The 12,622-nt window shown below is 51.0% G+C and overlaps 1 protein-coding gene across 1 annotated transcript in view; it reads left to right on the plus strand.

The window, feature by feature from the left end:
* The window catches only part of GAS6 (growth arrest specific 6), a 75,163-nt gene extending 64,409 nt beyond the window's left edge, over positions 1 to 10,754 (plus strand). Inside the window, exon 15 of the mRNA XM_054010932.1 lies at positions 10,189 to 10,754. Coding sequence (XP_053866907.1) covers positions 10,189 to 10,340 — 152 coding nt within the window. The 3' untranslated portion in view covers positions 10,341 to 10,754. The remainder of the gene's footprint in view (positions 1 to 10,188) is intronic.
* The last annotated feature ends 1,868 nt before the right edge of the window (positions 10,755 to 12,622 follow it).

Here is a 12,622-nt window from a genome sequence, read left to right on the forward strand (position 1 = left end):
TCTAGACGCAACCGCAATTATCGCCACTCATGGAGTTGCTGCTCCAGTGGATCCAGGTCACCAGGTAGCAATTGCTCCGGATATGGCTCCGGAGTGGAGCAAGGCTCCACATCAGCAGGTCAGCCTCCCAGATCCTCGGTGTCGCCTGCATCATCGGTACCAAAACCTGCCCCGGGGCCCCAGGCCCAGTAGCTGGCCCTGTGGTACCCCTGGAAGGCGTGGGGGTTCACCCAGCCCTCCCAGACTGCCCGCTTGGTGTCGGGAGACTCGGACAGGCCTATGGCCTCGACGACTCAACTCCCTCCAGTGTTTGAGGCCCCAGGGGATAAGACCCTGCAAGTCCATGTGGACCAAGAGGAACAGCCTGCTGGACCACCAATGGGTGCCGTGAAACCCGCGATACCGACCTCCTCATCATCATCGGGCGAGGCCATCACAGAGCCCCCTCACCCGGTTCCTCAGGATGACACTAAGGCAGACCAGGAGCTGTTGAAGAGGGTTGCGTCCAACCTTGGCTTGCAGGCAGAGGAGTTGGAGGAGCAAGCGGATTCCCTGTTCAACATCCTCTCCTCCACAGCCCCTGCTAGGGTGGCCCTTCGCCTTCACAAAGGGGTATTGAAGATATCCAGTGCTTTGTGGCAAACCCCCACCTCCCTGCCCCCCATTTCCAAATGGGCAGAGCGTAAGTACTTTGTCCCAACTAAGGGGCATGAATACCTTTACTCCTATCCTGCCCCAAATTCCCTGGTGGTTGAGGCAGTTAACCACAGGGAACACCAGGGGCAACCCGGAGCTACCCCCAATAATAAAGACACCAGGAGACTGGACTTGTTTGGATGGAAAATTTATTCCTCGTCTGGTTTACAGTTGAGGGTGGCCTACCACCAGGCCCTCCTTGGCCACTACAACTTTATTTTTGGCAGACCGTGGCCTACTTCAAGAATGCCCTCCTGGAAGGTTCCTGTAAAGAATTCTGGGCGATCCTCGACGGGGGCACTGTCGCTGCCAGGGCAGCCCTTTAAGCGGCATCTGAGGCGGCAGACTCCTCCGCCCACACCGTGGCGTCCGCCATCTCCATGTGGCGAGCGTTCTGGCTGTTCCTCTCTGGGTTGTGGAGCAGATGGATAACACATTACATGGGCTGAAGGACTCCCAAATCACCCTAAAAACCTGGGGCTCTACGTTCCGGGCCCGGTATGTAAGTGGTTCAAACCTGCAACTTCCCCAGGGGCAAGGGAGCCAGCCCCGGCAGGACCTGCTGCACAAAAAACTCAAGGGTTGTAGATGGCGCATGAGCCACCAGCCCCCACCCTCTGCCCAGTCCAAGCAAGGAGCTAAAAAGTCATTTTTGGGGTATGCCTGAGGCCGTCCCACCAGTCTGTTTCCTGGATCCGATTTTCCCATTTTTTTGCAACCAACTTTCCTTTTTCTTCCCAGCGTGGTCGGCGATAACTTCGGACCACTGGGTCATCAGCATGATGGTGCATAGCTACACCCTCCAATTTATTTCCACCCCCCGCCCCATCCCTCTTCAGGGACCCTTCTCACAAGAGTCTTCTCGAGCAGGAAGTTCAGGGGCTCTTACAGCTGGGGGCGGTGGAGGAGCTCCCACCTCCTTACCAGAGCAAGTGTTTCTTTTCCTGGTATTTTCTGATCCCAAAGGCCAAGGGTGGTCTATGTCCCTTCCTGGACCTGTGAGATCTCAACAAATACCTAAAAAAGCTAAAGTTTTGCATGGTCTCCCTGGCTTACATTATCCCCTCCCTGGATCCAGGAGACTGATATGCTACCGTTGACCTGAAAGATGCATATTTTCACGTAGTGATCTTCCCAGGACACAGACGCTTTCTCCTTTTTACGGTTGGTTCAGCCCACTACCAGTTTGCGGTCCTTCCATTTGCCTTGGCTACAGCATCAAGGGTGTTTACCAAGTGCGTGGCGGTAGTCGCTGCCTACCTCAGGCATTGGGTATCCAGATTTACCTGTACCTTGACGACTGGCTGCTCAAAGGCAAGCTGGTCACCTCCTAGGCATCAGGAATGCCCTAGCAGTTCACCTCAGCAGGGACTTCTCCTCTCACCACAATTGGTCGCTCCACCCGGAGGTGGCCTGCATGATCTTCCAGAGGTGGGGATCTCCCCAGGTAGATCTGTTTGCCACCAGGCGAAACAGAAAGTGCCACTGGTTTTGCTCCCGGCAGAGCCTGAGCAAGGGCTCCCTCTCCGATGCCTTCTTCCTGTCATGGGCCGAGGGTCTGCTGTACATGATTCCTCTGATCCCTCTAGTCAGCCAGGTCCCAGTAAAGATCAAGAGGGACAAGGCACAGGTTATCATGATCACGCCTGCATGGCCTTGCCAGCACTGGTTCGGCATGCTCATGAACATGGAGGTGGCCCCTCCCTGGCCCCTTCCTTACCATCCGGACCTGCTGTCACAGGATCATGGTTGGCTCCTACACAGTCTCTACACCTCTCGGCGTGGATACTCCATGGTTGAACCCGGAGGAGCGTACCTAATCAGAGGAGGTCCAGCAGGTCCTCCTGGAAAGTAGGAAGCCATCCACGAGACTAACTTACCTTGCCAAGTGGATGAGGTTTTCCTGTTGGGCGTCAGAGCGTCGCATTTCTCCCTCACGTTCTTCAGTGCAGTCCATTTTGGATTACTTACTGCAGCTCAGGAACCAGGGTCTGGTGCATTCTTCCATCAGAGTGCACCTTGCAGCCATCTCTGCATTCCACCAGCTGATCCAAGGTCAAATGGTCTTTTCTCACGACATAACTGTCAGGTTCCTGAGGGGCCTCGAGAGGCTTTACCCACAGGTACGGGCCCCATCCCGCAGTGGGGCCTTAACCTGGTCCTCTCCAGGCTCACCAGCCCGCCTTTCGAGCCGCTGGACACCTGCTCCCTTTCCTATTTGTCCTGGAAGGTCACTTTCCTGATGGCGGTGACGTCAGGGAGACGAGTCCAGAGATTAAGGCCTTGACCCCGGAACTGCCTTACACAGTGCTTTATAAGGACAAGGTCCAGCTGCGGTCCCACCCAGCCTTCCTGCCGAAAGTGGTATCTTCCTTCAACATGAGCCAGGACATATTCCTGCCAGTGTTCTGTCCCAAGCCTCATAAGACTTCTGAGGAGAGGCGTCTGCACACGCTGGATGTCCGGAGGACAGTGGCTTTTTGTTTGGAGCATACCAAGCCTTTCCATAAATCAACCCAGCTCTTCAACGCTACAGTGGATAGGATAAAGGGCCTTCCAGTTTCTTCACAGAGGATTTCCAACTGGATCACCTCTTGCATAAAGACCTGTTACGAGCTAGCAAAGGGGCCACCGATCGTCATGGCCCATTCGACTAGAGTGCAGGCGTCTTCGGCAGCCTCCCTGGTGCACATCCCTATCCAGGATATCAGTAGAGCCGCGAAGTGGTCCTCGGTCCACATGTTTGCGTCTTATTATGCCATCACTCAGCCGGCAAGAGACAACGCTGGGTTCGGCAGAGCTGTATTAACAATCTGTGCAGCCGTGAACCCCTACCTGCCTCCAGGGGAACTGCTGGGAGTCACCTAATGTGGAATGGATATGAGCAAGCACTTGAAGAAGAAAAGACAGCTACCTGTTCTGTAACTGGTTTTCTTTGAGATGTGTTGCTCATGTCCATTCCACACCCCGCCCTCCTTCCCCATTGTCGGAGTTTCTGGCAAGGAGAAACTGAGGGTGGGGAGAGCGGGTGGCACTCCTTATACTGCGCCATGCAGGTGTCACTCCAGATGGCACCAGAGCTGCTCCCCTATGGTTACTGCTAAGGGAAAAACTTACGGCACTGGTGCATGTGGTGAGCGCACACACCTAATGTGGAATGGACATGAGCAACACATCTCGAAGAACACCATTTACAGAACAGGTACCTGTCTTTTCTGAGGTTCATCCATCATAATTTATAAAAGATTTACTGTGGAAGTACTAGAAATTCTTTACAATGAGCTGCATATATAATACTAATGCAATGAAATTAATTCATTTTTATATACCATCTTAGAAGTCCTAGCACCCTTCATGTCATTCAGCTCATTCCGTGCCTACACTGCCCCATCGCCCCTTTCTCACGTACCTTTATTACCCTAGACCAGGTATTCTATCAGTTTCTCCTGAGATTAGAGTTTAGTTTAGTTTCCTACGACGCACCCCAATGGTGATTTATCCCCCAGCCTAAGAAGCCTGTTATTTTAAATATGGCAAATGGGGGAAAAGTATGAAATAAAGTTGGTTAAACTATGCTAATTTAGCTGGTCACTGTAGAAAATGCCCCAAGCCCTAGCTACAAGATACTGTTTAAAGAAACTAAGCAAGATATGTAAAAGTAAACTCGTTTCATGACTCTCAGGTGTGGCACCGCGTGCTTCTCTGTCCGCTCTGAAGCCCAAAAGTCTGCAGACCAATTTTAAAGCTGCCAAATTCAGTAGAGTTATGCCTGCATACACAAACCTTGAATTTGGCCTTGTGTGTCTCCAAGCAGGACGTGTTTGGATGTCCTGTAGTATCCAGGGAAGTAGTGTTAATGTCATGGGAGAATCCTGTTGATCTAGTCCTCCTTGCTTTGATGTGGAGATGAGGGGTTTATCCATCTTCCCATGCCATTGTGAAATTAAATCATTCCTGAGCAATTCATCATTTTCTGTTACACAACAAACTTGATTAGCTTAGCCTTAAACTGTAGACAGACAAGCTAGTGGCCTTCAGGGCATGAAAGAGGACACTTATCTCAGTAAGCTTTCATTTAACGGTTTTATTGTTTGCTTTTTGCCTTTTAATCTCTGTGTTTAAGGAGGCTAGGTGATAGAATTATAGAAATTAGTAATAATATCAACAATTTTCTTCTAATCTATTGGCATGTGCTAAATTTCTGTCTTTTTTCTGGCTTCAGTATTTATATGGCCACTAGTGGGCATTGAATAAAAGGTTTTCTATGTGCCCATTAACGCTCTCTTAGAAGGGCGAGATAATTCTGTTAATTTAGGAAGCATTATTGCCTTCAGCTCCTTGCCAGAGAATGTTATTAATTTCTTTATATACAATGTAGTTGTAGCCTGTTGGTCCCAGGCTATTAAAGAAACAAGGTGGGTGAGATAATATCTTTTATTGGACCAACTTCTCTTGGTGAAAGAGACAAGCTTTTGAGCCATGCAGAGCACTTCTTCAGGTCTGGGAAAGGTACTTCCAGCATCACAGCTCAGTGCAGGGTGGAACAGATTGTTTAGCAGAACTAGACAGGACATTCTAAGGGACCATTCAAGGTAGAGTTGCCTGTTAACACCTCTGCAGTCATAAGACCAAAAGAGGTGGTTAGTGGGTTACAGCTTGTTGGAATAAGCCATTAATTCAGTATCTCTATTCAATCCATGATTTTTAGTGTCTAGCAGAGTTAGGCCTTGTCTACACTATGAAGTTTTGCTGGCAAAACAGGGGGGGTGTACACACTACAAAGCTACTTTTGGCAGCAAAACTCTGCGGTTTTGCCAGCAAAATAAAACCACTTCAGCAACAGGCATAAAGTTTTTGGGGGCAAAGTTAAAGTGACAAAGCATCTGTGTAGCCACTGCTGTTTGTTTTGTCAACATAACTGGCTTCCACCAGTTTCCCACAATGCCTGCTGTGACCGCTCTGCTCACTGTTTTGATCTCTGCTGCCCTGCAGGCATGCGCCCCTCCCCTTTCAAAGTTCCGGGAAGTATCTGAAAACTGAGTGTGCTGCTCCGTTTGGGGAACAAAGAGCAAATCATTAACATGGAATACTCCTGTTCTGCCCTGCACTAGGAACACAGCTGCAGGCAGACTGCAGCTGTGGGGAGAAGGAGGGGAAGACTGCTGTGCTGCTTTGACATTCCTCAGCTATGGTTGCCAACTGTCTAATCACACAAACCCAAACACCCTTGCCTTGCCCCGCCCCTTCCCAAGGCCACACTTCTGCCCCCGCTTCTCTGAGGCCCCATCCCTCCTTCCTTCGCTTGCTCTCCCCCACGCTCACTCACTTGCACTGAGTTGGGGCAGAGGGTTGGGGTGCGGTCTCTGGGTTGGTGGGTGGGGCACAGGGGTTTGGAGAGTGGGAGAGGCCTCCACTGAGCATGGGGTTGGGGTGCAGGCTTTGGGATGGAGTTTTGGAGGGGGCTCAGGGCTGGGGCAGGGGGTTGGGCTGCAGGAGAGGGTTCAGGGGGTGGGCTCTGGGAGGGAATTTGGATGTAAGAGTAGGGTTACCATATTTCAGCAAGCAAAAAAGAGGATGGGAGGAGCCCCGCCCCTGCCCCTCCCACTTCCCACCCCCCTCAGAACCCCCAACCCTCCCCCATTCCTTGTCCCCTGACTGCCCCCTCCTGGGACCCCTGCCCCTAACTGCCCCCCAGGACTCCACCCCCTACCTAAGCCTCCCTGCCTCTTGTCCCCTGACTGCCCCCTCCTGAGACCCTCCCCCCATCCTAACTGGCCCCCTAGGAGCCTCCCCCTACCTGTACCCTGATTGCCCCAACCCTTATCCACACCCCCACCCCCAGACAGACCCCTGGGACTCCCACGCCCCATCCAACCACTCCCCACCCCCTGACAGCCCCCCCCAGAACTCCCGACCCATCTAAACCCCTCTGCTCCCTGTCCCCTGACTGCTCCGATCCCTCGCCCCACCCCTGCCCCCTGACAGCCCCCCCAGAACTCCCAAACACCCCCCCCCCGCTCCTTGTCCCCTGACTGCCCCCTCCTGGGACCCCTGCTCCTAACTGCCCTCCAGAACCCCACCCCTACCTAAGCCTCCCTGTTCCTTGTCCCCTAACTGACCCTCCTAAGACTCCCCCCAAACTGCCCCCCAGGACCCTACCCCCTACCTGTACCCTGACTGCCCAAAACTTTCTCCACTCCCCCCCAAAAAGCCCCCCCCTGAACTCCAGACCCCCCCGTCTCTTGACTGCCCCCTCCAAAATCTCCCTGCCCCTTCTCCTGCCCCCTGGCCCCCTTACCCTGCCGCTCAGAACATGGTGTTGGGCTCTGTGCGGAGCCAGACACATGGCTGCGCTCCCCAGCGCAACACACAACCCGGTCCCACCCCACCGAGTGCTGCCGGAGTGGGGCGCTGGGCTGCAGGGGAGGAGGAGCTGCCGAGGCCGATGCAAACGGCCCAGCAGGCAGGCCGGCTCAGAATGCGGCGGGGGGGGAGAGCTCTACAGCTGCTCCTCCGGAGTCCAGCCCGGCAAGCTGCGGGGGAAGGGCTCTGGCTGCCAGAGCCCCATGCGAGCGGCTGACTTTCCTGCAGCCCTCCCAGCCACTCGCTCTGCTCTGCATGGGGGGGAAATCCCGGACATTTTTAGTGATTTACAAATTCCCCCCCGGATGCTATTTTTAACACAAAAAGGAGGACATGTCCGGGTAAATCCGGACGAATGGTAACCCTATGTGAGAGGGGGCTCAGGATTGGGGCAGAGGGTTGGGGTATGGGCTCTGGGAGGGAGTTTGGATGTGGGAGGGGCTCAGGTCTGGGCCTTGGGGTGCAGGAGGTGGTGTGGGCTCCGGCTGGGCCTTGCTTATCTCAGGTAGCTCCCGGAAGCGGTGGCATGTCTCTGCATCTCTAAGGCTCAGGGGAGGTCAGGCAGCTCCGCCCGCTGCCCCTGCCTGCAGGCACCACCCCCGCAGCTCCTATTGGCTGCGGTGTTGGCGCTCAGGGTGGGGGCAGTGCGCAGAGACCCCCTGGCCGCCCTGCGCCTAGGAGCCAGACATGCCGGCCGCTTCCGGGAGCCGTGCCGAGCCAGGGCAGATAAGGAGCCTGCCTTAGCGGACTTTTGGCTTGTTAAAAACTCCCAGATTGCTTTCAATAGCAACCCGGAGATTGAGGCCAATTCGGGGAGTCTCCTGGCCAACCCTATCCTCAGCACTGAGAGCTCAGGATGCTGCTCCTGGCAGCTGAGGAGGCTGTGGGAGAACTTGGAAGGAATCACAGAACCATAGGCAGGGAGGCAGGCAGAGCGGGCTGCTTCGGGAGAGACTGCTGTGCCGAGCAGAGCTGGGAGCTGTGTGGGGGTGTCCCCCTCTCCTGCCTCAGAATAGGTCAGTCAGTCTGCTGTCTCCCCTGCCCCAGTCTCCTCTCCCTCCCCCCACACACTTCAGTTGAAAAAGCAGCTGACAATCTACTAGAATGCCCTGGAACAATGGGATTAAGAAGCCTGCATCGTGTGACGCTGTACCTGCCCCATGAGGTATTGCAAACCCTTCCCAAAGCACCTTGCAGCCGGTTGCACAGTGGGATAGCTACCACAGTGCACTGCTCTCTGTGTGGACACAAGAGCTGTTAGTGTGGCTGCACTCCGCCAACACAAGGAATTAGTGTGGACATGCAGCAGCGGCTTTAATTAAACTGGCATAACTTTTGCCAACAAAACTTTATAGTGTAGACAAGGCCTTGGGAATTTAAACTCCCAGGCTCGCCTTTTGAAAGTGTTGTGCAGGTTCCCCTTGAGGATGAGGACTGATAAGACAGAGTGATCACTTTGTGAAAAGAGTTCCAGTATTGCCCACCTCTAATGTTCAAAAAATCATGAGTCAGGCTCACCAAATATCATGAGAATAGCTTTAAAAACATGAGATTATGTAAAAATAATAGATTTTTGTTTGCCTTCTGCTTTTTGAGCCTTCAGGGTGCACTGGGGTCACATTTTGAAGCTTTCTCCACAGCCACAAGGGCTAGAAATTTACTTTTTCTTTAAGAATGAAGGCTGAAATCATCACACATCCACTTGACTCCTGGAGCTGGAACTTTAATAATTACTATGCAACTCATGACAAAATCATGACAGTTGGCAACACTGCCAGGTGATAGGGTGTTTCTGTCTTTTATCATTGTCCTGTGTGAGTTCATCGTGATTATCTGGTTTCACCCACATAGTTGTTATTGGGGCATTTAGTGTACTGGATGAGGTACACCGCATGTTGTGATAGGCATTTGTAGGATCCATGGATCTTGAAAGGTGTGTTATTGGAGGAGTATGGGGGTCGTAGTGTGGAGATATGTCTGCAGGTTTTGCATCTGTTCTGGCAGGGTCTGGTGCCCCTTTGAGTTGGTGTGTCTGCCACCAGACCCTGCCAGACAGCCCTGGTGGAGCCTTCCCAAAAGTGGGGGGCTAAAGCCCCTGCCCTCTCTATGGCCCCATCCCCACCCTCTGAGGCCACACTCCCGGCCAAGCCAGAAGCCAGAGCAGGCCAGGAGCCATGGACCCTCCACCTGCTCAGGGCGGGGGGAGGCGAGAGCAGCCCCCAGCCCGTGTACCCGCCCTGCAGGTCCCCTGCCCAGGACAGGTGGAGGGTTCCCGGCTTCCTACAGCTGCCCACGTGGCTCTTACGCTGACCTGGCTCTGGCTGTGGAATGGGGCCTTGGAGATGCAGCCTGACCCTGGTAAGAGCCACGCGGCCAGGCAGTTGTGAGGACCTGTGGAACCTCCACCTGCCCTGGGTGGGAGGTCCAGGGACGGGGACATGGCCCGGGGGCTGCTCTCAGGTCTTCTATCCTGGGCAGGTGGAGGGTCTGTGGTGCGGCACCCCCTGCTGCCCAGGCTCCCTGGCCGGGCTCCAGCTGCTGGCCTGGCTGGGGGGCGGGGCCTCAGGGGGAAGAGGAGGGGCAGGGGGCCCTTGGTGAAAAGTGGAAGGGCCATGGCCCCTGGCGACCCCTATTCTGGCGCCACTGCTGCCAGAATAACCGATGCAAAACCTGCATCTGTTGTGCGGGCAGGGGCTGTGGGTCTATTACAGCAGTGGGTGGGTGAGGCTTTGTGGTCTGTGTTATGCAGGGGGTCAGACTAAATGATCACGATGGTCCCTTCTGGCCTTAAAGTCTGCGTCTAGGTTGAAATGGAAAAGTAATGAGGGTCTCATGTTCAACGTGTGGGACCAGATCCTCAGCTGATGTAAACTGGCATCGCTCTATTGAGGTCAATGGACCTACGCTGATTTACACCAGCTGAGAATCCCTTCAAGAAAAGGTCCTAAATATGAAACAAAGTGTTCTTGCATTCCGCTTACTGTGAGGGTGGAATGGAAGGGTGCAGAATGGGGGAGAGGAAATGGGAATGTATAGAATTAATCCAAGTACCAGTCATCTAAACTTGGTAGGGATGGTGTTTATTGAAACTTAAGGAAGTTAAATAAATTTTCTTCTGCTTTTACACAGATGTTCCTGTCACTTCCACTCCAGTCACTGCATTTTACCATGGCTGCATGACTGTGAAGATGAATAATAAGGCACTGGACTTAGATGAGGCTTTTTACAAGCATGGTGACATCACATCACATTCTTGTCCTCCAACTGAGACTGGTCAATAGGTACCACTGCAATGTAGAAGTTTTATATTCAAAAACTTTCCATGCTTTTTTTTAAGATATAAATTATTCAGACTTCCCGCACTATGTGTATAGTTTCTCTTAAACACTGAAGTTATGTAGGCGCTACTGATCCTCACAAGTCAAATTGATTATTGAAATATTTCTTTGCTTTGAGGCTTAGTTTGTAATATATTTGTAAATAGTTCAGAAGACTAAGATTAATAATCCAAAAGTGAAGATGATACCTAAAGTGAATGTTAAGGCTGTAAAAAGAGGGATAGCTGTAATGCGGAAAACCTGGTAATATGTCAGTGTGAACTGGAAGAAAAATAATATTGCTGTATTATTTTTATTACCAAACACTGCTTTCTGATTTACAAAATAGGAAAGAATAAAATATTTACATAAAATTTCTTAACTGCACTGAGATTGTTTCTTGGGGATATGATTTCAGACTGTGGATGATTTGCAGAGCCGATACCATTTTATTCATATTTCAGCGACTAGTGTGTTCATTGCCCTCTGAAAAACTGTAAGTAGGCTCTAGACAAGAGAGCAAGCTCATATTTAGGTGGCAGGGGAGATGTGTGGGTGTGGGTTTTTTAGGATTTGTTTTGTAAGATGCTGTCCAGAGATAACAGGCTCAGTCACAACCTTGAGAAAAAGCTCTTGGTCAATGGAGAACTTGAAAGTGAGAGGAAAAATCGGGTCAGCAGGAAACAATTAAAAGGAAAGCCTAGCTCAGGTAGAAGCCAAAGTGTCTTATGTCAGTAATCAGTGAGGCAAGTGATGAAAGATATCGAGAACAGGGAATATCATGCAGTGATGTAACTTTTGCTACTTAATTTTTAGGCTGGCTCACTCGCCATGAGCCTATAGGAGCGCTGAGGCTTTGTTATTAAGTGTGAGCTACCCAGGCTGAATAGCAGTGTGGCTGAGACTGTGTATGGGCTTATTCACCAGAGGGTGCAGCAGAACAAAGTGTGTTAATTTCCATGCTTACCAGCAAGGGCTTTTCAGGATAGACACAGTAGGCTTTGCCAACGCTCTTTTAGGCGGACCAGACTATCTTTCTCACTGCTGCACACTGGCTCTGTGCAAATTTTTGTGTGTGTGTTTGTCTACTCACTTTCAGCTGTTGCTAGCCTCCAGAGAGGTTACTAGCATGGGGACAGGTCCTGCAAGGTGCTGAGCATCTCTTGAGATGATGTCATCCAGAGGATTCTAGGATGATTGGAATTCCTCCAGACACACTTGAAAGCATGCAGCACTTGGCCCATATTTTGCATTAGGGTAACAAATTGAGAGTGGTAAATATCTTGTTATGGTTAGAATTCAAACATTTTATGGATGAGGATATCTTGGAGCACAGCTAGAATTTCATGCATAGTGCAAATAACACTGGGTAGGCCAGTGTTTTGATTCAAGATTTTCTTTTTATTTAAGGAATTTTTTTTAAATAAACTCTAGATTCGTTAGGTGACAAATTATTTTACAAAGAGAGTCAGAGCAATGACTTCTGGGGCTTGCAAGGGTCAGTATGGCACAGACCCAAGTTTACTAATCTTTTTATAGATATTCTGTAGCATTTATATATAGGTGTTTTACCTGGTCAAAGCTAGAGAGAGGGTCAACAGATTAACCTAATAACCTCCAAATTTGCCCACAGTTGTAGCCAAACTATCCAGATAGAACTTTCCCCAGGAAAAGGATGGGCAACTGGATAGAGAATCTCACATTAAAAAAATCCTTACTGCCAAATGTGTTTGGAAGAGGGATATGGCAACTGTACTGTATCTATCCACTAGATAATGCAACATCAAGACTGACTGGTTCCCTGAGCCAGACAGTCAAGGGTCATGCAGCAAGACTGAAAAGGTCAGGTCTGCGGCTTCAGTCAGGCAACAAGCTTTTTGTGCTTTAAAGAAGGACAAATAGCAGAAGTCCATGCACATTCAAAGGGGACCAGATAAAAGTTCTGAAGGACATTTATTCACTACAAGTAAATGAAAAAGGAGACAGGCTTACAGGAGGAAGGTGAATAGGTCGTGTATACCAGTAATAATTTCATTTGTCTTACCTTTTGAGGAATGGGGGGGGGGAGAAATCCAAATACTCCGGATGCTGCTTCTGTTAGGAGATGATGGTGGCTCAACTGGTGACATGATTAGGACCTAGGAAATGTTTTATTCAGGTTTCTCATTTCCAGCCTTACTGGGGAATGCATACGTATCATAGCCTATGGTGATTCTCTATTGTATTGTTTTTCCTGGTCATTTCAG

This window comes from Malaclemys terrapin, chromosome 1 (assembly GCF_027887155.1).
Source record: "Malaclemys terrapin pileata isolate rMalTer1 chromosome 1, rMalTer1.hap1, whole genome shotgun sequence".
NCBI lineage: Eukaryota > Metazoa > Chordata > Testudines > Emydidae > Malaclemys > Malaclemys terrapin.